The 20,569-nt window shown below is 34.3% G+C and overlaps 1 protein-coding gene across 3 annotated transcripts in view; it reads left to right on the forward strand.

The window, feature by feature from the left end:
* Positions 1-20,569, forward strand: part of Rprd1a (regulation of nuclear pre-mRNA domain containing 1A) — a 59,665-nt gene that overhangs the window by 14,808 nt on the left and 24,288 nt on the right. For 2 of the 3 annotated variants that reach the window (XM_015482428.2, XM_048806323.1), the window contains 5 exons: positions 9,566-9,695; positions 12,193-12,299; positions 12,563-12,660; positions 16,473-16,599; positions 16,706-16,881. In XM_015482428.2, coding sequence (XP_015337914.1) covers positions 9,566-9,695; positions 12,193-12,299; positions 12,563-12,660; positions 16,473-16,599; positions 16,706-16,881 — 638 coding nt within the window. Of the gene's footprint in view, positions 1-9,565; positions 9,696-12,192; positions 12,300-12,562; positions 12,661-16,472; positions 16,600-16,705; positions 16,882-18,134; positions 18,223-20,569 lie in introns of those variants that run through there. The other variant, XM_015482429.2, reaches the window with a different exon arrangement.

Raw genomic sequence — 20,569 nt, forward strand, 5'->3', positions numbered from 1 at the left:
AAAAAAAAAAAAAAAAAAAAAAAGCAAAAAAACATGTTCTGGTTCCTTTGCCTTTGTGTATACATTTTAGAGTAATCTTGTCTATATCTGTAAGAAAACATTCTACTGGGATTTTGATAAGATTTACATTAATCCCATATATCATTTTAGTGAGAATTGATACCCTTACTATGTTGAGCCTTCATTTGGAACTCTTAGACTAGTACTTTTTACTAGTATTTTCTTTGCTATTGTAGGATTCTTGCTTAGCAAGTTGTATTACTATTTTTTGGTGGGGGGAGTGCTGGGGATTTTATTTAGGGGCACTGAACCACATCCCCAGCCTCATTTTTTAATTTTATTTAGAGACAGGATCTTACTGAGTTGCTTATAGCACCTCAGCCTTCCGAGCTGCTGGGATTTATAGGCATGTGCCACCTACCTACACCTGGCTCGTATTACTATTTTTAATAAGTTTATTTTTAAATTAATTAATTTTTTTTGATGCTGGGGATTGAACTCAGGGGTGCTTAACTACTGAGCTATACCCCTAACCCTTTTTATTTTTTAATTTGAGACAAGATCTTGGTAAGTTGCTTAGGGTCTCGCTAAGTTGCTGAGCTTAGTCTCTAACTTGTGATCCTTCTGCCTTAGCCCCCTAAGTTGCTGGGATTACACGTGTGTGCCACCATGCCTGGCTATAGGCTTAATGTAATGGAACTGTGGCCAACACCAATTTTCACTATTTTATTGATTTAAAATGTACATTTTGTTTTGGTAAAATTTAGAAGAGTAAAAACATGCAATGTAGATAAGTAAAAATTTATTACAAAGAGGTCAGTGACTTCCAAACTAATCTGTAAACCCACAGGCATCTGTAAGAAATTCGTTTTTTTGTTGTTTTTTCTGTTTTTATATTTTGGGTACCAGGGATTGAACTCAGGGGCACTTGACCTCTGAGCCACATCTCCAGCCCTATTTTGTATTTTATTTAGAGACAGGATCTCACTGAGTTCATGAGGGCCTCACTAAGTGGCTTTGAACTCGAGATCCTCCTGCTTCAGCCTCCTGAGATGATGGTATTACAGGCGTGTAGCAACCTCGCCCAGCCTTTTTTTTTTTTTCCAGAAGTGTAAAGCTAATTCTAGAGATCACTGGGAAAAGTAAACTTGGAAGAAGAGTCAAGATGATTTTGAAGAAAAACTATTAATGGAGGTAGTATGCCATTTTAGGGGTTAAGGCAGACTGTAAAGTCATTTTAATTATAATAGCATGATGTTGGTACAGAATTAGGAATATATATATACACACACACACACACACACACATATATATATATATATATGGAGCAGAATACAGTTTTGGAGGAGACTCATTTTATGTAATCCTATGACCTTTTTGTAGTGCAATTTTACTTATCAGTTTTATGCGCTTTATCACTCTATGGTAAATTAGGCACTTCAAATCCATGGGAGAAGGAATAGAATATTAATAAGTTATTCTTAGATTCCTACATAATACTTTATATAAATTTGACTCTAGTTGAATTAGATACAACACTGAAAAATATCAATTGTGTAAGCATGAAGAAAAGCATGAAATATTATGTAATTACTTCTTTTCTCGGATTGTCAAATGATTTCCTAAATAAGATACAGGCCAGAATTTATGTAAGAAATAGATTCAGCTACATAAAATTATAACATTTCTGAATATGGAAGTGGTAGGACTGTTGACTCACATTAGGGATTTAAAATGTTATCCTACAGAAGTTGTAGGACCTTTGACTCATGTTAAGGATATAAAATGTTACCTGAAGAACAATAGAAAAAATTTGAAAGATTTTAAGCAAGAAGAGATACAATGAGTCCTTAATATATAATCTTTTCCGAGGGATGGGTGCCTAAAATCTTGTTAATATAGGCAGCAGTACAGGAGTACATTAGCTTTATCTATTTTTCACCCCAGCTCAGCTATTGCAAAGCAGTCAGCTGTGTCTGTCTGAACCCTTTGTCCTGTGTGGTACAGATGGAATTCATTCAGGAATCATCTGTTGATTATGTACTTTCTATGGCAAAGAAAATAAAGTCAGTCAAAGCAGTTTCTGCCTTCCAACCACCTCTCTAGCTATGACGATGAACATGTCTTCATAATGCCACAGGGCAGAAAGAAAAAGTCCTGAAATTGTTAGAACTTATAGGCTTGGAAACAGTTTGAGAGAATACACACTCAGGATCCAAGTACTTTTCCACAGTGGAGATCTTTCTTTTCTCTTTCTTTTATTGTAGATGGACACAGTACCTTCATTTTATTTACATGTTTGTTTGTTTTTTTTTCTTAATGTGGTGCTTAGGTTTGAACCTGTGCCTCACATGTGCTAGGCAAGCACTCTACCACCGAACTACAACTGCAGCCTCCTGACCTTTCTTTTTTGCCTCAGAAAGTACTCATTTCTACCAAGGTCTTCGGAAGCTGAGGCAAGAGGATCATAAATTCAAAGCTAGTGTCAGCATCTTAGCAAGGCCCTATGCAATTTAGCAAGTCCCTCTCTCAAGAAATAATAAGTGCTGGGGATGTGGCTCAGTGGTTAAACTCCTCTTGGTTCAATCCCTGGTACCAAAAAGAAAAAAAAAGTATTCAAGAAATAAAAATTTCGTATTTATGAAAATTTCTTTTAAATTTCAGTTTTTTATACTACAATTCTATGAATTCTTAAATATTAAGTTATCCCTTAAGGGTTAAAGGACCGAATTAGATCTATCTCCAGGTTTTCCTGAACTAAAGAATCAGGGTTTACTTGGGAGAGAATCTAGTAAATTGAAGGTAGGCTGTGTAACTGACTCCTTCCTTGGTCTCAAAAGAGAGAACTGGGGATTATTAAGAAAAAAATAATTTAAAAAAATTGTTAAAAATGGAAATGGTAGAGGTGGGAGATTATCCAGAGTTTGGAACAGGCTTTTTAGATTAATTAATTTATTTTTATTAATTGTTCAGTACATTGAAGATTTTGCACAAAACCTTTGTTCATGTCTCACTTGAATTTCACTCAGCTTTTGTGGCAGCATTCTACATTAAGCTCTAATATGCAAATCTTTTTTTCCCACCTAAAATTGAGTAACATCTCTGATTCATTCTGAATGAGAACTAGAATGGAGGTGCAAAAAAATGAGAAATTGCAATTCAAGATTTTGTAGAATAGAAATTTGCTGTCAGTGAATAGAACTTTTCTTTTCCATCAAGTTCCACTTTCTTACAAAGCAATCCTTAACAAGTGATTGGATGTGGGCAAGGAGGGACTATATAGGAATATAAAAGGCAAATTTTCTGTTATTACAACTCTACTTTTGAATTCTCTCTTTCCTGGTCTTCCTCAGTATTCAGTCTTACCTACTTGAGCTTTCCTAATGTACCTGAAGGTGTACCTTCTGCATCCCCCCTTCCTCCTGCAAACTTCTAAAACTTCAGCACTTTGCTTTTTGTTTATGAAATGAAATTTAGCCTTATTAATTTGGTATTTCATTTAAAATCCTCAGTTTTTTTTCCTAGCTTCATACTCCATTACCCGCATACATAATGAACAAGTGCACTGATACGATCATGTGCTAGAGTTTCTGCCTTGAATAATTCTTTTGTGAACATACTGTTGCATTTTTACACTTAAGAGCTTAAAAAGGCTTTTATGAACTTGTCTTTCTTTTATACTTAGTACCTGATGCAGTGTTGGTGAATATGGTATATATTAAATAATTATCTGATGAGTGAATATGTGGCATGAAACCTTGATCATTCATAAATATCCTTTGGTTAAATGTATTTATGGTTCCACCCAACTCAGAGAATAAGATTAAATTATGCTTAACATTTGAGCATTTAATATGTATTGTTTTAATCAGCTTTTTTGTTTCTGTGATCAAAATATCCAAGAAAAGCTTAGAGGAGGAAAAGTTTACTTGGAGCTCACAGTTTCAGAGTCCTTAGACCTTCACCTCCATTGCTTTGGACCCAGGTTGAGGCAGCATGGTGTTGAAGATGGGCCCAAAAGAGGAAAGATGCTTAGCTCATGGTGGGTTTGGGAAGCAGAGTGGGGTGGAGGGGCTACAGGAAGAACAATTTTTTCAAGACCTGTGCGCAGTGTCCCACCTCCTCCGACCATGTTCTACCTGCGTATAGTTACCACCCAGTCAGTCCATTCACACTAGAATGGACTGATTAGGTAGTTCTCACAGTCTAATCATTTTCACCTCTGTACATTCTTGCATTGTCTCACACATGAACTTCTGGGGAATACCTCATATCTAAGCCATACTGTGTACCTACTGTGACTTCATTCTTGTCTATAGCAATTCTGTGTGCCAGGAAAATAAATGAGGCTGTTCATACACTAGGCAAGTGCCTTATTTTGCCACCAAGTTATTACCCCCAAGTCCTAACAGTTGTTAGTAAAACCTCATAATGGATTTTTGTTTTAAGATAATGACTTTTCGGGCTGGGGATGTGGCTCAAGCGGTAGCGTGCTCGCCTGGCATGCGTGCAGCCGGGGTTCGATCCTCAGCACCACATACAAACAAAGATGTTGTGTCCGCCGAAAACTAAAAAAATAAATATTAAAATTCTCTCTCTTTAAAAAAAAAAAAAAAAAAAAAAAGATAATGACTTTTCTCCTGATTTTCTTCTGTAAGACTTGTAGTAATGCTGATTCCTCCAATGGTTATATGTGTGTGTGTGTGTGTGTGTGTGTGTGTGTGTATATGCTTCCATTTCTTGCTGTTTTCTGTGTAGACACAGAAAAGGTGGTTCTCTTTAAAAGGTTATTCTTTTGTTTATAGATAACAGTAAGATTTTTAGCCATTTTTTGTATTTATGAGCATTGTCACCTACTGTAGTTTTAAATTTAATCTTCATAAAAGCATGGGTGTTAATTTAGACTATGATCTCGTAGATCGTAGAAAATGAGTAGGCATGTGGTCTTTACTATTTAAGAAAATAAGTAATGTTCCTCCCACTTTCTCAGTGTTACCAAATAAAATCAGATTATGAACTGATTATGAGTTAGTGAACCTAGATAACATTTCTTTAATTTTTTTTACTGCCCAAGTTTGTTTCATATTACCTAATAGTGCATACCGATTTCTTCTGAAAGCTTAATAGTTTGATCTTTTATTTGAAATATTTGTGAGACATTATATAACCACTTGTATGATGAACTGAACTTAAGATACTAGGCCCTTGTGGGGAATATGCTCAGCTTTTTTTTTAATATTTTGTTATCAATGTATCTTTATTTTATATATTTGTACATGGTGCTGAGGATCGAACCCAGTGCCTCACACATGCTAGGCAAGCACCCCACCTCTGAGCCCCAGCCCTATGGTCAACTTTTTAGGTAATGTTATGTTACCATATATTAGTGGAACAGATTTTGTGTATTTGTGTGTCTGTTGTTATAAAAGGCCCTGGGGTGGGCTGGGGATGTGGCTCAATTGGTAGCGTGCTCGCCTGGCATGCGTGTGGCCTGGGTTCGATCCTCAGCACCACATACAAAAACAAAGATGTTGTGTCCGCCGAAAACTAATAAAATAAAATAAAATTCTCTCTCTCTCTCTTTAAAAAAAAATAAATAAATAAAATAAAATGCCCTGGGGTGAGAGGAGGGAGTGTTAAGATTTAGTTCAGGGAGGTATGCTATAAGAAAATAGTGCTTTGTAATATAAATATTAAGTGGTACTTATTTGACTTCCCCCTGATTTGGGGAATTGAACTCAGGGCCATGCTGTATCACTGAGATACATCCTCAGACTTTAGTTGTTTTTTTGTTTGTTTTGGTTTTTTAATTCTGTGACAGGGTCTTGCTGTTTTGCCCAGGTTGACCTTGAATTTTTTGATCCTCCTGCCTAAACCTCAGAGTAGCTGGGATTACAAATGTGGGCCACTCTTCCTAGTTTGGCTTGTACTTTATTCATATAAATATAGCAGTGGGACATAATATTTATTTATTTTATTTTTAAAAATATTTAATTTTTTTAGTTGTACACAATACCTTTGTTTTTATTTATTTATTTTTTTTGTGTTGCTGAGGATCAACCCAGGCCTCGCACGTGCTAGACAAGCATTCTACTGTTGAGCCACAACCCCAGCCCAGGATATAATATTTATAATTGCTTTCATGTTGTGATTTATTTGTAGAGAGGTGAAATAAAAGAAGAAAGAAGGAACTAGTGTTTTATTATTTTCTAATTTTCTTTTAGTTGTTGGTGGACCTTTGTTTGACTTATTTATGTGATGCTGAGAATTGAAGCCACATGATAGGCAAGTGCTCTACTACTGAACTATAGGTATCTCAGCCCCTAACTAGCATTTTAGTGATGAGACCTAGCATCTGCCACTTTGTTTAGAACTTGCAAACTACTGATTAACTAGGAAAGATTAATTTTGATCTATGATTAGCATAATCCTGGCATATAACAAACATTGAATAAATGTTATTTGAATTGAACGGAAGATTTACAAAATAGATATCTTTGGGAAAAATCTGTGAACAACAGAAACACAGGAAATGACTAGCTCACACCCCTTGTTTGACCTTATATTCTGTTACCAACAGAGAGATTTTTTTAAGGAATCTTTTTGTTAACTTTGTGCCTTTTCTTTTATAACAAATTAACCAGAATTTGTTTGAGAAATCATTTTTTTTATCATTTACAGCATTGTTTATTGTGACTATTTCCATTAATTATTCTCCATTAAGTATTTAATATTTCCATTAAGTGTTCTATTTTTCCCCCCTCCTTGAAAATTCAAGTAAGGTCATAATTTTTGAGTTTTCTCATTTTTAGCCTGAGTTCTACAAAGAAAAAAACAAAAAAAAATCTTGTTATTTGGACCTTGTACTGAATCCATACTTGTAGTATAGAATGTGTCCTTTGAGATTTGTTGGGAAATACATTTTGAAATCTTGTAAATTTTTATTTTAGTATGCATCATAGAGGCACTTCTGAATTATTTTTGAGAGGTTAATTATTCATGAATCTTTTAATATTCTAAATTTTATGGTAGAATAGCATAACATAAATTTATCATCTTAGCAATTTAAATGAACAGTTCATTAGTATGAAGTACATTAATATTGTTGTGCAGTGGGTTTCCAGAGCTCTTCATTTTGCAAAACTGAAGCTCTGTCCATTAAACAATAACTTCCCAATTTAAATAAAATATTTTCCTCTACCTTCCAACCCCAGAAACCACCCTGATGAATTTGACTCCTCTAGGTACCTCATGTAAGTAAATCAGACAGTGTTTATCTTTTCATGACTAGGTTATTTCACATCCTCAGGGTTTATCCATGTTGTAGCATGCGTCAGCATTTCCTTTTTAAGGCTGAATAATTTCTGTTGAATGTATATATAACAAATTTTGCTAATCTGTAGAACTTGAATTGCTTCCCTTTTTTGGCTATTGGGAGTGATGCTGCTAACATTCTAAAACATTTTGATTTGAGTTGCTACTTAATAATCTCAGGAGATAATTTCTTTCATTTATGACAGAAGGAATAGTTTAGTTGATTAAGGAATCCTTTGCAGTTTGACTTTATAGATTCAAATCCTGGCTCTTACTTTACTGGCTCTTTTATTGTTGGCAAATAACCTTTTCCATGTTTGTTTGCACTGAAGCAAAATGGGGTTAATAATGGTTCCTTACATTGTTTAGATTAAAATAGATAATACATGTAAATTGCTTAGAGTATTGTGGCCTGTAGCAGAATTTGAATAAATGTTATACTGCTAGGAAAAGGAGCCCATTGGTTTAGGTACCCATTCAAAAGTACTGCAGGTGGTCTCTCAATTAGATAATAAGAAAATTTAGAGTTTCTAAACAGATTTGATGCTGAGAATGTGAAAACCTGATTTGAATGATACCAGCATTTTCTTAGTGGGATTGAGAGGGTTAGGGTAGGGACAGGGTTGAGTACTGGGACATTGACCTTTATAATCCTTTTCATGGGAAAGGGTCCGAATATCTTCTTAACCATTTAGACTTTGTGGTTTATATAAACAAGACTAGAGACCAGAAGAACCAGAAGTTGTTCTTTATTATTGCCATTTCTTCCTTTGTTCCATGCCAGTGAATTTTGAAAGCATGAAAAGAGGTGAGCAACAACTTTAGATAGGCAGATCAGCTTATATATACAGTGGCATGACCTGAGTTTGTAAAGTCTGATTTGTTCTCTCTCATAATATATTGTTTATTGTGGAAAATTTGGGCTTCTGGTTTGCCCTCATGAAAGATGTGAAACTCTAAAGTGACTTTTTAATACATTGAAGGCTTAAATTTATAAATTAAATACTTAAATCTAGTAAGTGCAGCCTGATCAGCTAGTCTCATGAATAAACACTGGATAATTGATCTCGATCATAGGTTCTCTGTACCATTGTACTGTGGTTGTCACAAGCTCTTTTCCTTCTCAATATAATTGCACTACCATGAATGGTTCAACTTTAATTCTAGTAAAACTGTAACATGAAAATAGTCCATAAATTTACATTAAGCATTGACTTTTCCTTATTATGCATATGACTTTTTTTTTTTTTTGGTGTGTGTGTATATATGTATTGAGCCAAGGGCCTCACACAAAGCTAGACAAGTGCTCTACCTGTGAAACACACCCTAGCCCATGTGTGTATGAATCTTATTTGAAATGTCATTTTCAGAATTACTCTGCTACTTACTAACATTGTACCTAGTGAAAATGTACTATGACCCACAGTTGTTGAATTTTGTGTTTCCTTCAGGTGACTATGCCATGTAATATAGTGAGTACGGGAATATTTTTGTCAAGACAAGTTCATTTATTTAAGGTCATGTAATCCAAAGAGGGAAATATCTAAACTTTGCATAGTGTCCCTAACATTCAATCTGTTAGCTTGGCAAATATTTATTGCATAAATAAAAACATGTAATTTACTGAAGCGGTACCTCTTTCAGCCTATTTTACATTTGTATTCTGTTGTTTCACAATGAGTTAACATTGATTTTGAATCAACATGGATATTAAAATACTTCTAAATTTAATGTAAATGATTTAGGGTTCCATCTTAATAACATGAATAGTCACCATCTTATTTTAAATGGCTCTATTTCACAGTGTTGGTAATGGTTTTAATACAGTTAAATAAATATAAGATGGAATCATAGAGATGCATTTATATATAGGCATAAGGATTTCAGTGTATAAAGCTGTTTAGTTTGGGAATGATGATAAGACCAGGAATCAGATATGTTAAGTAGTTTGGATGCCTTAGTAAAACTACAAGGAGATGAAAAGATCTGTCATTGATCTATCTTTGCTTCTTAGGTTCTCTTTTTTTTCATCAAATGATTATCTTTAGAAGCTGTAGTCAACCTGGTGAGGTTAGTAGCAGTGACTTGATAAGTTTGGTAGTAAAATGAGAAGCTAGGGTTGAACATGATACTTGAAGGTTAGTAGACTTATGTAGTTCTCAAACTGCTTAATTATGGATTGATAAAGTTTGTCTAAGTTGAATGAGAATATTTTAAGTAGATCAATTTTTTTTTTCTTTGAATTTTTCAGCAAAACCCAACAGGAAGCTTACTTTTCTCTACCTAGCCAATGATGTCATTCAGAACAGCAAAAGGAAGGGGCCGGAGTTTACAAAAGATTTTGCACCAGTTATAGTGGAGGCTTTTAAGCATGTTTCAAGGTATGACAATTTGGGGGGTAATAGGTGATCTGTTTTTAAATGTGGACAATATTTCCTTTTGCTAAGATTTGCTTTAATCCATATAATAAAAAAAACATATTTCTTTGAAGCTTTCATTTGGAAAGACTTCTAACTGGCATTTGTAAATGTACTAAATGCTTACTGTGAAGGAAATTTCAACTGTTGCTAAGGTAGACATTTTGAGTACTTAAATGATAGCTTTTCTTTAATAGACCAAAAGTACTGCTGTATTGGAATGGACTTCATTGAGAATGATTGACGGTATTGAATTGAAAATTTGTGTGCTATAAACTGGTGATCTGGATACACTTAGTTCTCCTTTTCCTTATATCATTTTTAATGATTTTAAGATTTTTTTAGGTATTTGGATGTGTGTTTTAACATTTCCAAATATTGTGGAAATAAAGAATATTTATTTAGGAAAATCAAAAATGTTGAAAAATTTTGCTAAGGTAATTCTGAAGGAGGAAATCTATATTGTGGCTTATAGTCTTTTAAAGACTTATTTCTGAACATTATATGCAGGTATGATAGATTACCAGGCAAACATTGGGATAAATATTAATTTCATCTAAATTATATAATTCATTGGTGAGTGGTGGTGGTCTGTGTTGATTTATATAAGGGTGAAAATCTGCTCACCTCAGGCCATGCAGTTTTAGTCATAGTAGACACATTTTTAAAACATGACAGTGTCAAATGCTGCTGTATGTTGCTTTCTAAATAGATATTATTTCCCTTCCAATTTAGATGCTGCCTTCTACCTTCTTTTCAAATGTTGGTGTTTCTTAGAGCTAAGTCCTACACTGCCTTCTGGGGCCATGTTCTTCACTTGCCTTCTTGGTGATTTGTACATTGCGTGTATTTGCTTATTATCTATACCCTAATGACTTAGAATCTTATTCTTCAGTCCAAATTTTTTTCTGTTCTTGACCTGTGTGTCCAGTTGTCTGTTTACATTTCTACTTGGGTACATCTTAAGTATCTCACACTGTTTATTACTGAACTTATAATGTCCAATTCTTCTTTCTCCTTCGCTCTCCATATTCCATAGCACACATTTCCTTAGTTGCTTTCTTTTCCTTTTAGTTGCTATAATGTCTTTTTTGTATGTTTATAATAGCCTTTATTATTTTTTAATTCCTATGGGAACATGTAGCCAGCGTTGTAGAGCTAGTGTTACATTTTCTTGCCTTTGAGATCAAGCCTAAGCACTTAAGATTTTCCTTCATGGCACCTCCTACCTTCAGACTTATGTCTTATTTCTAACAGATAAACAGCTTGTAGTGTACACTTTAGCTAACTCAACTTTTTCTAAGTTCTGTCTACCTCCAAGGCTTTTGTATATATTACCTCTCCCTAGAGTTTAATAAAATCTTTATTAACTGCCTACTATGTGCTAGGCCCCAAAAGGTAGTAGCTACATGGATAAGTGAATATAAATGAATATTTGTTATAATGCCAGATGACAAATGCTTTAAAGAGACATAGGGCAGGAAAAAAGAAATAGAGAGTATGAGGGTATCCAGTCATAGTATAAGATAATTTGGAGAGATGGCTATTTGAACAGAGACTAAAAATAGGGTGAAACAAGCCATTTGTCTAGGAGGAAAGGATTCTAGGCAGAGAGAATACTTGGCAGAAATAGACAACTATGTGCTGGGCATGTTTGAGGATCAGCAAGGAGATTTGTATGGGAGAAATAAGTATTGGGGAATGTGGACTATGTGGTTGTCAGGAAGCAGAGCATGTGGGCCTTGTGGCCCAGTGCAAGAATTTTGATTTTATTCTTGGCATGGTTGGTTGTACTTACAGGATTGAGAACAGTATTATCTGATTTAAATTTTGTAGAGTGAAGGAGTACAGGCTGGGAGATTAGTGAGAATGTTCCAGAAATTCAAGCAAGAGATAATAGGGGCTCAGTCTATGATAGTCGTGATGAAGGATTACTTCTAAATGGGTAGAAGTAATCTATTTCTCATTTCTCTCTAGATTCAGTCTTCATATCTCAGACTAGGTATCATTTCCTCAAATACTATTCCTTGTCTCTCTTAAATTGGGCAAGATCTCTTTGCTGTCTTTAATGCCTTGTTCTCTTCCATAACACCTATAAATAATAGCTGCTCTAAAACTCCGTTTAATCTCCATGCCAAAGGTAGTTCCTTGCTCAAAAATTATTTGGTGAGTAAATTAAAGACACCTATTGAATATCTCCCGTAGCCTCCCATTCAGCTCTCTTTAGGTTCAGGCATCTTCTTTGTAAATTCATAGGAGCTAGTCCTAAAACTTGTTTAGTTTTTGTAATTTTTTCCTTAAGCAATATGCATCATTCTGAATTGCTGGCCACATAGGATTTTCAGTAAACATCTAGATAGTTTTTTTAAGAGTTGAATATTTGATTGTATTTAAAATCATCATTGTGTTTTCCATTGCAGTATGTATTATTGTTCATATTTTTAATTTTTTTTTTCTTTAGTGAAACTGATGAAAGTTGTAAGAAGCACCTTGGAAGAGTGTTATCTATTTGGGAAGAAAGATCTGTATATGAAAATGATGTATTAGAACAACTTAAGCAAGCTCTGTGTGAGTATATAATCTTTTTTTTTTTTTTTTTAAAGAGTGAGAGAAAGAGTGAGAGAGAGAATTTTTTTTAATATTTATTTTTTAGTTTTCGGCAGACACAACATCTTTGTATGTGGTGCTGAGGATCGAACCCGGGCCGCACGCATGCCAGGCGAGAGCGCTACCGCTTGAGCCACATCCCCAGCCCTATAATCTTAATCTCTTATCATTATCTCTTCATTAAAATATTCTTTTATTAAAATTTAAATATTTTTTCAATATAGATGGTGATAAGAAGCCTAGGAAGAGAACTTATGAACAAATAAAGGTGGATGAAAATGAAAATTGTTCCTCTCTAGGATCTCCAAGTGAACCACCACAGGTAAAAAATTTTCACCGATAAGAGTTATATTTTACTTTGCGTGATTACCAAGCCGTATTATTTCATTGTTTTGGGGTACAAGAAAGAAACTACACGAATATCTTTTCTTTCTTTCCTTTTTTTTTTTTTTTTTTTTTAATATTTTTAGTTGTAGGTGGACACAATACCTTTATTTTGTTTATTTATGTGGTGCTGGGGATCGAACCCAGTGTCTCACGCATGCTAGGCAAGTGCTTTACCACTGAGCCACAACCCCAGCCCAAATATCTTTTATTTTCTGCTTAACAAATTGCTTATGTTTGTAGGATGTTGTATATTGTATATTTTTTATAGAAATCATATTTTGCATAGAAATATTTCTTTTTCTTCTGATAAATTCTTTTTTTTTAATTTAAGAGGATTTCTAGTTGCTAAGTATGATTAGATACAGTGAGATAGCCACCATTTAAAGAGTTTATTTTATGATAAAACATTATGTGATAAGCATATTTTGTTGTAGGATTTAAATACTATTAAGAATTGCATTCTTAGATTAAAAAAAAGAGAATTGCATTCTTAGAGATGGACACTGCTCTTGTGTTTTTCTTTCAAATGTGTAAAACTCTTTTGAAAGATAAGAGTGTTAGAATGGGGGCTGGGGATGTGGCTCAAGCGGTAGCATGCTCGCCTGGCATGCGCAGGGCGCTGGGTTCTATTCTCAGCACCACATAAAAATAAAATAAAGATGTTGTGTCCACCGAAAACTAAAAAGTAAATATTAAAAAAAAAAGATGAGTGTTAGAGTGGTAAGTATGTATTCATTCACTAAACCTATATATCACAATGTAAGTCTATGGAGAAGTAAGATAATTCAAATCATTATCTTCGTACCCTAAGTCCTCCCAGGATGGTACAGCATAGCACTTCTTTACCATTAGATGAATTTTAGAAAGACATTTTGAACTTAAATGTGGGCATTGAGTCTTTAAATTTCCTTCTTCTGTTTGAAATATGTTTGAAGGACAGATAAAATTTCAAAAGACAAAATGAAGACAGCCTTAAAACAAGGTAAATAGCTTTTTTTAAAAAAATACTTATTTTTTAATTGTAGTTGGACACAATATCTTTATTTATTTATTTTTATGTGGTGTTGTCCGTGCTAGGCAAGTGCTCTACCGCTGAGCCACAACCCCAGCCCAAGGTAAATAGCTTTAAGGGCTAGAAATAATACAGAAGTACAACTCATTGTGTGAGCCAGAGGCTGTTTTCTCCTGAGCTCATTTCATTCTCCTCTGGTAGACATGAGGTGTCAAGAATTGGTATCCTGTAGGGTAACAAGAACTGTCAATACTTTATGGAAGTTAGAGGATTGAACCTAAACTTACTGTATGAAAACTTGAAGCTGGGAAGGGCTTTTTCCCTCATGAAAGGAGCTTGAAAGAAAGATAAAAATGATTGCCTAGGAGCTGGGGTTGTGGCTCAGCGGTAGATCGCTCGAGCACCTAGCATATGTGAGGCCCTGGGTTCCCTACTCAGCACCACATAAAAATAAATAAAATAAAGGTATTGTGTCCAATTACAACTAAAAAACAAAATTTTTTTTTTTTTTTTTAGAAATGATTGCCTAGGACTATGGATTTATATCAGTCTTGGAATTAAGGAGGAAGAAAAATCAGACCAAGGCTCTCGGTCAGGATCAGAGCCAAGCTACCTCTTGGTTCAGTCAGGAATGAGGAATAATGAACTCCTCATGGTAATCATGAAACAGAACTGGAATAGAAAAGTAGTAAGAACATGACATTTGGACCAACCAAGCACTAAATGTGCATCTTTCCCTATTTGCTCATAATTTATGACAGAAAAGCATTTTTTTAACATGCCTTTTAAAGAAATATATTTATTTTTTAATTATAGGTGGGTACAATATCTTTATTTTTATGTGGTGCTGAGGATTGAACCCAGTGCCTCACATATGCTAGGCGAGCATTCTACTTCTGAGCCATAACCCTGGCTCCACATTCATTCTTTTTTTTAGTTGTTGATAGATCATTTATTTATTTATACGTGGTGCTAAAAATCGAACCCAGTGCCTCACATCCCAGGCAGGTGTGCTATTGCTGAGCCAAAGCCCCAGCCTCCCCATTCATTCTTAATATTTTTATTTTCTGTGTGCTAAACCTCAGTGATAGCTTTTAAATTAGAATAGCTAATAAACATTAGTAACTTGCTGTCAGTGTCATTTTTTATTTTTATTTTTTCAAGAGAAAGAGTCTTTCTATGTTGCTCAAACTGATCCTGAACTCCTAGGCTCAAGCAATCCTCCTTCCTCAGTCTCTTTGAGTAGCTGATACTAAATGTGATCCTGATAAAGACAGAATTAGGCGAGGCACTGTGGCACATGCCTGTAATCCCAATAGCTTGGGAGGCTGAGGTAGAAGGATTGCAAGTTCAAAGCCAGCCTCAGCAAAAGCGAGGTGCTAAGCAACTCAGTGAGACCCTGTCTCTAAATAAAATACAAAATAGAGCTGGGGATGTGGCTCAGTGGTTGAGTGCTCCTGAGTTCAATCCTCAGTACCAAAAAAAAAAAAAAAGTAAAGGCAGTATTTTAAAAGTATATGTAATGTCTTAGTGTCTCTGAATCTAGTCTTAAAAACTAAAAAAGAAAAAAAAAAAAGATGGGATGGGGATAGAGACTAGTAAAAATAAAACTTAATTATTTTTCTTTGGAGTAAGTTATATTATGAATAGTAACTCCAATAACAAAGAATCACCCTTTTCTTCTATTTTTAACCAGTATGAAAATATTTTAATTGTCCTTTTCTCCTGATTATAGTTGTATGAAAATAGTATTACTAAAGGTGATAAAATCATTTGTTTCCTGGCTAATCAGCATTGACATATTAGTCATTAGATGCATGGAATTTTTTTTAATACTTTAATAGTCTGATTAACAAACCATAGGATAGTTGAAGATATCATATTTGGGGCTGGGATTGTGGCTCAGAAGTAGAGCGCTCACGTAGCATGCGTGAGGCACTGAGTTTGATCCTCAGCACCACATAAAAATAAAATAAAGATATGTGTCCATCTATAACTAAAAAATAAATATTAAAAAAAGATATCATATTTGAACATAATACCAAAACTATATTTCTTTTATGCTTTACTTACAGCATTTAGAAAAGTCAATTTGAGAAACTCTTCTATATTGTATTAGATGATTGGTGTCCCCCTTTCCCCAATAGCCAATTTAATTTAAAATTCAGTAATTTTACAGTGATAATATAATGTGCAATGATAATATAATGCATATATTATACATAAAACTTGTATTCTTTAGGCTGAAATTATAGCCTACTTTCCCATTTACCACTGAGATAGATATCTGCCATATATATAAATCAGTCATTTACCTCATTTGTCTGATAATCAAATATTTGTATACCATCTGCCTTCACTACTAGAATGTGAGCTCCTCAAGGTCTGGGGCCTTGTCTCATTTACATTTTCAGTAGCTTCTTAGAATATAAAAGAAATGGGATTGTCTGTGGAAGCAGTTTGTATTGGAAACTTTGTGTTAGTAGGTAACTCATAAGGATTAGGGATATGAAAAAAAGATTCAAGTCTTTATTAATTTAAGCTTTGGGCTGGGGTTGTGGCTCAGCAGTACAGCCCTCACCTAGCATGTGCGAGATGCTGGGTTCAATCCTCAGCACCACATAAAAATAAATAAAAAAAATAAAGGTATTGTGTCCAACTACAACTAAAAAAAAAAAAACAAAAACAAAATTAAGCTTTATTTATTTTGGTTCTGAAGTTATGCAACTTTTTAGACTCTAGATCTCGTTAGAGCCTTACAAGATCTAGAAAATGCAGCTTCAGGTGATGCAGCAGTTCATCAGAGGATAGCTTCTTTGCCTGTCGAAGTCCAAGAAGTATCCCTGCTAGATAAAATAACAGGTAAGAAAAAGATGTGATCCAGAACTTTTTTAGGAGGTGGGTTTGGGAACAACATATGTTATTGTTTCTGTTGTATAATAATTTTATTATCCTGTGCTTTTCTTAGATAAAGAATCTGGAGAAAGGCTTTCTAAAATGGTAGAGGATGCTTGTATGTTGCTGGCAGATTACAATGGCAGATTGGCGGCAGAAATAGATGATAGGAAGCAACTCACTCGAATGTTAGCAGATTTTCTTCGTTGTCAAAAAGAAGCCCTTGCAGAGAAAGAGCATAAATTGGAAGTGCGTAACTTTTTTCTTTTTAGTGCTTATTTGTTTCATTTACTTTGGGGTAGGAATTTTAACATATCTCAGTTCTTGCACACCATGCATTTTTGGGAAATAGACCTTTTTAGGCAGTGGCCCAAGTAACTTCCTCAACATCAATGGATTTCCTTCTACTTTAACCAAATCAACCTGTTTAAGTAAACTTTGAAATTTAGAATTAGCAGGATTGCACTTGAAAAATTATTTGTGAAATTCCATTGCGGTAGTAGAAGTTTATCAACTTAAATCCTTATTTTCAAGCACAAAAACAATAGAAAAATAACAGTAGGCATGAAGCCTTACCTGCAATAAATTGGATTAGATTTGTTCAGTCCCTATTCTGAGCACATATAGTCTTTCAGCTATACCATACAGTCTTCAAATTAATCCATCTCTTTGAGGCCAAGAATTCAAGACCAGACTGGGCAACATGAGCTGTTTCAAATTTTAAAAAGAAATTACCTCTTTTTTCCACCTCTGATTCTGATGCTTAACATATTCACACCCTTCTGGCCCGAAAACACTGTTAGTTAGAAAGTTATTGCTCTTCTAAGTAGTGATTGGTACTGTTGATGAGAAGTTTTGGGGTGCAGGAGGTGATAAAAAGAAATATTCTCATATTTCCTTTGAGGCATTGTCAGGTGTAGATGAGCTAGATTTAGTTTAATTTAAATCCTCCAGTTGACTAGTTGTTAAATTGTTTACTGATGTACCAGTTTCTTATGCTAATATGTAAGAGAATTTCTAATTTGTTTGAGTCCCCTTATTTGCATGTAATTTACTGTAAATTTATAGGTACTGCATGATACTGCCTCTGTTAGGTCGCTTTTACTTATTTTAATTTATTTCTTAGTTCAGCAATCTCTAATTGGGCCCAAAAGGTGCCATTTGTTACCCATGAGAAAGCTACTTGATTGCTTCCACCCAAAACTCTTAGCTTTTAGTTTAGCACAGTCTCTTCAAATTTGCTCCTCTTCTGTTCACATAAAACACAGTGGATTATTAGCACTATGATTTGCCCTTGAAAAAGCTCACTTCTACATGGAAAGGAAAAGATGGAATTTTGAAAATGATGAATTTGATAATTGTCAGTCTTTGATTTGTGGTAGAAATTCAATTTTAAATATATTGTTACTTGTTGTCTGCAGAATTAAGGGTAAGTAATATACAGTTTTTGTCTTTAGTCTTTTGGTAACATTTCTTTAACTTCTATTGAGCTTCTGTTGCAGATATTGGACATGGGCGTTATCTTCTAATGATGTCTTCACCATTAGCGTATTCTTCCTGCTAAAAATAAATATCAAACTCCAAAGCTTGTATTGTCTCATGTTTTTGAAAATTGAAGAGAAGACTAAAACTTTGTTATTATTCTCCTTTGTACTGCTTTCTCACTTATCATGTTGGCCATTTATCACTGGTTTCAAAAATGGAATTTATGCAGTTGCTTGGGAGGCTGAGGAAGGAGGATCATAAGTTCAAGCCAGCCTCAGCAATTTAGCAAGGCCCTAAAAACTTAACAAAGACCCTTCTCTAAATAAAATATGAAAAAGGGCTGGGATATGTAGTTCAGTGGTTAAGCATCCCTGGGCTCAATGCGTGGTACCAAATAAATAAATAATGAAATTTATGTCTTAAAGTGTAGAAAATATGGCAAATACCACCTCCCCCAACAACTCACTCTTTGCCCAATGCATTCCAGCCAGATTGCATAGTTAATAATCATAGATGGTGAGACTGATAATAACAACAATAACATTTACCATGTGTTAGGCATACTGTTCTAGCCATTTAACATAGTCAACTCATTTACTCCTATGTAGCAGGATAGAATATTATCCACAATTCATAAACATGGAACTGAGGTAGAAGGAGATAAAGTAGCTTACTCACCGTCACAGAAAGTAAATTGTTAGGACCCAGGGAATCTGTCTCAGGAGTCATTGTACTTAATCAAAAAGAAATTTTTTACTTCCTATTTTGCTGCAGTGTAAGACTACAGCAAAAGCTAAAGCCCTATTTTTCTAACTCTGATTCCATTCTCCTCAGAGGTAATAACTGTCATGAAAGAAAGTGTTGTAGGAATTTTTATTATTCGGCATGACTGGATTTTATTGTATTATAAAGAAACTAGCTCAATTATGTTCAACTTCGTTTTTACAAGTAGAGAAATGAACTTTCTTACATAAACTTGGAATTAATTCAGCAGAACTTTTTGTAAATCATAATTTAGAAATTAGGGATTCTGTTGTTAGGAGACCTGAAAATGATTTGAGATAATTTAGACATTCTTTGTACTAAGCAGTTGACATTGCTTTGAAGTTGAGATAGAGGTGAAGATTTATATTTTTCCTATCAGCTGTGATACCACAGAGTTGACAGTTCTCATGCATGTTTGAACATGAAGTGCAATTTACTGGGTGTCATTATTTTCTCTCTTTTTTTTTTTTTTGAAAAAGGTACATAAATTTGAAAGTATCCATTTATGAATTGGTTATTTAATATTTCTTAAGGAAGTCACTATTAAAGCATTTGTAATGAATGAAAATATTTGGAAATTTAAACATTTTTTGAAAATCAGTAGTCATGATTTTTGAAACTTTTTACTTTGGTAAAAAATAAAAAGTAATGGGCTGGGGATGTGGCTCAAGCGGTAGCGCGCTCGCCTGGCATGCATGCGGCCTGGGTTCGATCCTCAGCACCCCATACAAACAAAGATGTTGTGTCCGCCGAAAACTAAAAATAAATAAATAAATAAATATTTTTTTAAAAAATAAATAAATAAAAAGTAAGCAGATAACTGTTAGAATGGACCCAGTAAATTTCATTTATATTTATAAGATCTTTTTCATGGACTGCTATATGGTAACTTAAAAAAAATATTTTTTTTTGTAGTTATAAGTAGACAGCATACATTTATTTTATTTGTTCATTTTTATGTGGTGCTGAGGATCGAACCTAGTGTTTCACACGTTCTAGGCAAGTGCTCTGCCACTAAGCCAAAACCCCTGCCCCTCATGGATTGCTATATAAATCATTTCACCATTCAGAAGTTGAAAGTGTTACATAAAATAATTTAACTTGTTATGGAAGAAAATATCTGCACAGTACTCATTGCACGAATATTGTTTAAGCTTGCCCCTTTTCCAATGATGTAAGATTGCCCCCAAGTTATTTGCATTTATTATTACACTGTTTTGTGTATTGTAGGTAGGACAGCAGAGAACATACTGGTAATACAGGTTTACATAACTGTATATATGCAGGACTCATTCTCAGTAGAATACTGTACAGGTGGGTCAAAGGGAATGTGTGTATGCATGTACGCGTGTTCGCGTGCACTCACACACAGTGCTAGGGATCAAACTCAGGGTCTCATGCATGCCAAGCAGGTGCTCTACCACTGAGCAAAACCAGGTTCTGTCTCTTTAAATTTGCCATATAAGTGTATAAACTTACAGTATGGGTGCATTTTTTCCTACAAAATCTTACTCACTGAGTGATAACTTTCTTTTTTTTTTTTTATATGTAGTTTGATTTTATCATGTTTTTAAAACACCAAAATATACCCCAGATATTTAGTTACGCAAGATGGAAACTCAACAAGAGATGGGATAGGGGTGATGAGGTGTTTTTTTTTTTTTTTTTTTTTTTTTTTTTTTTTTTT

The sequence above is a fragment of the Marmota marmota genome, unplaced genomic scaffold (genome assembly GCF_001458135.2).
Source record: "Marmota marmota marmota unplaced genomic scaffold, marMar, whole genome shotgun sequence".
Taxonomy (NCBI): domain Eukaryota; kingdom Metazoa; phylum Chordata; class Mammalia; order Rodentia; family Sciuridae; genus Marmota; species Marmota marmota.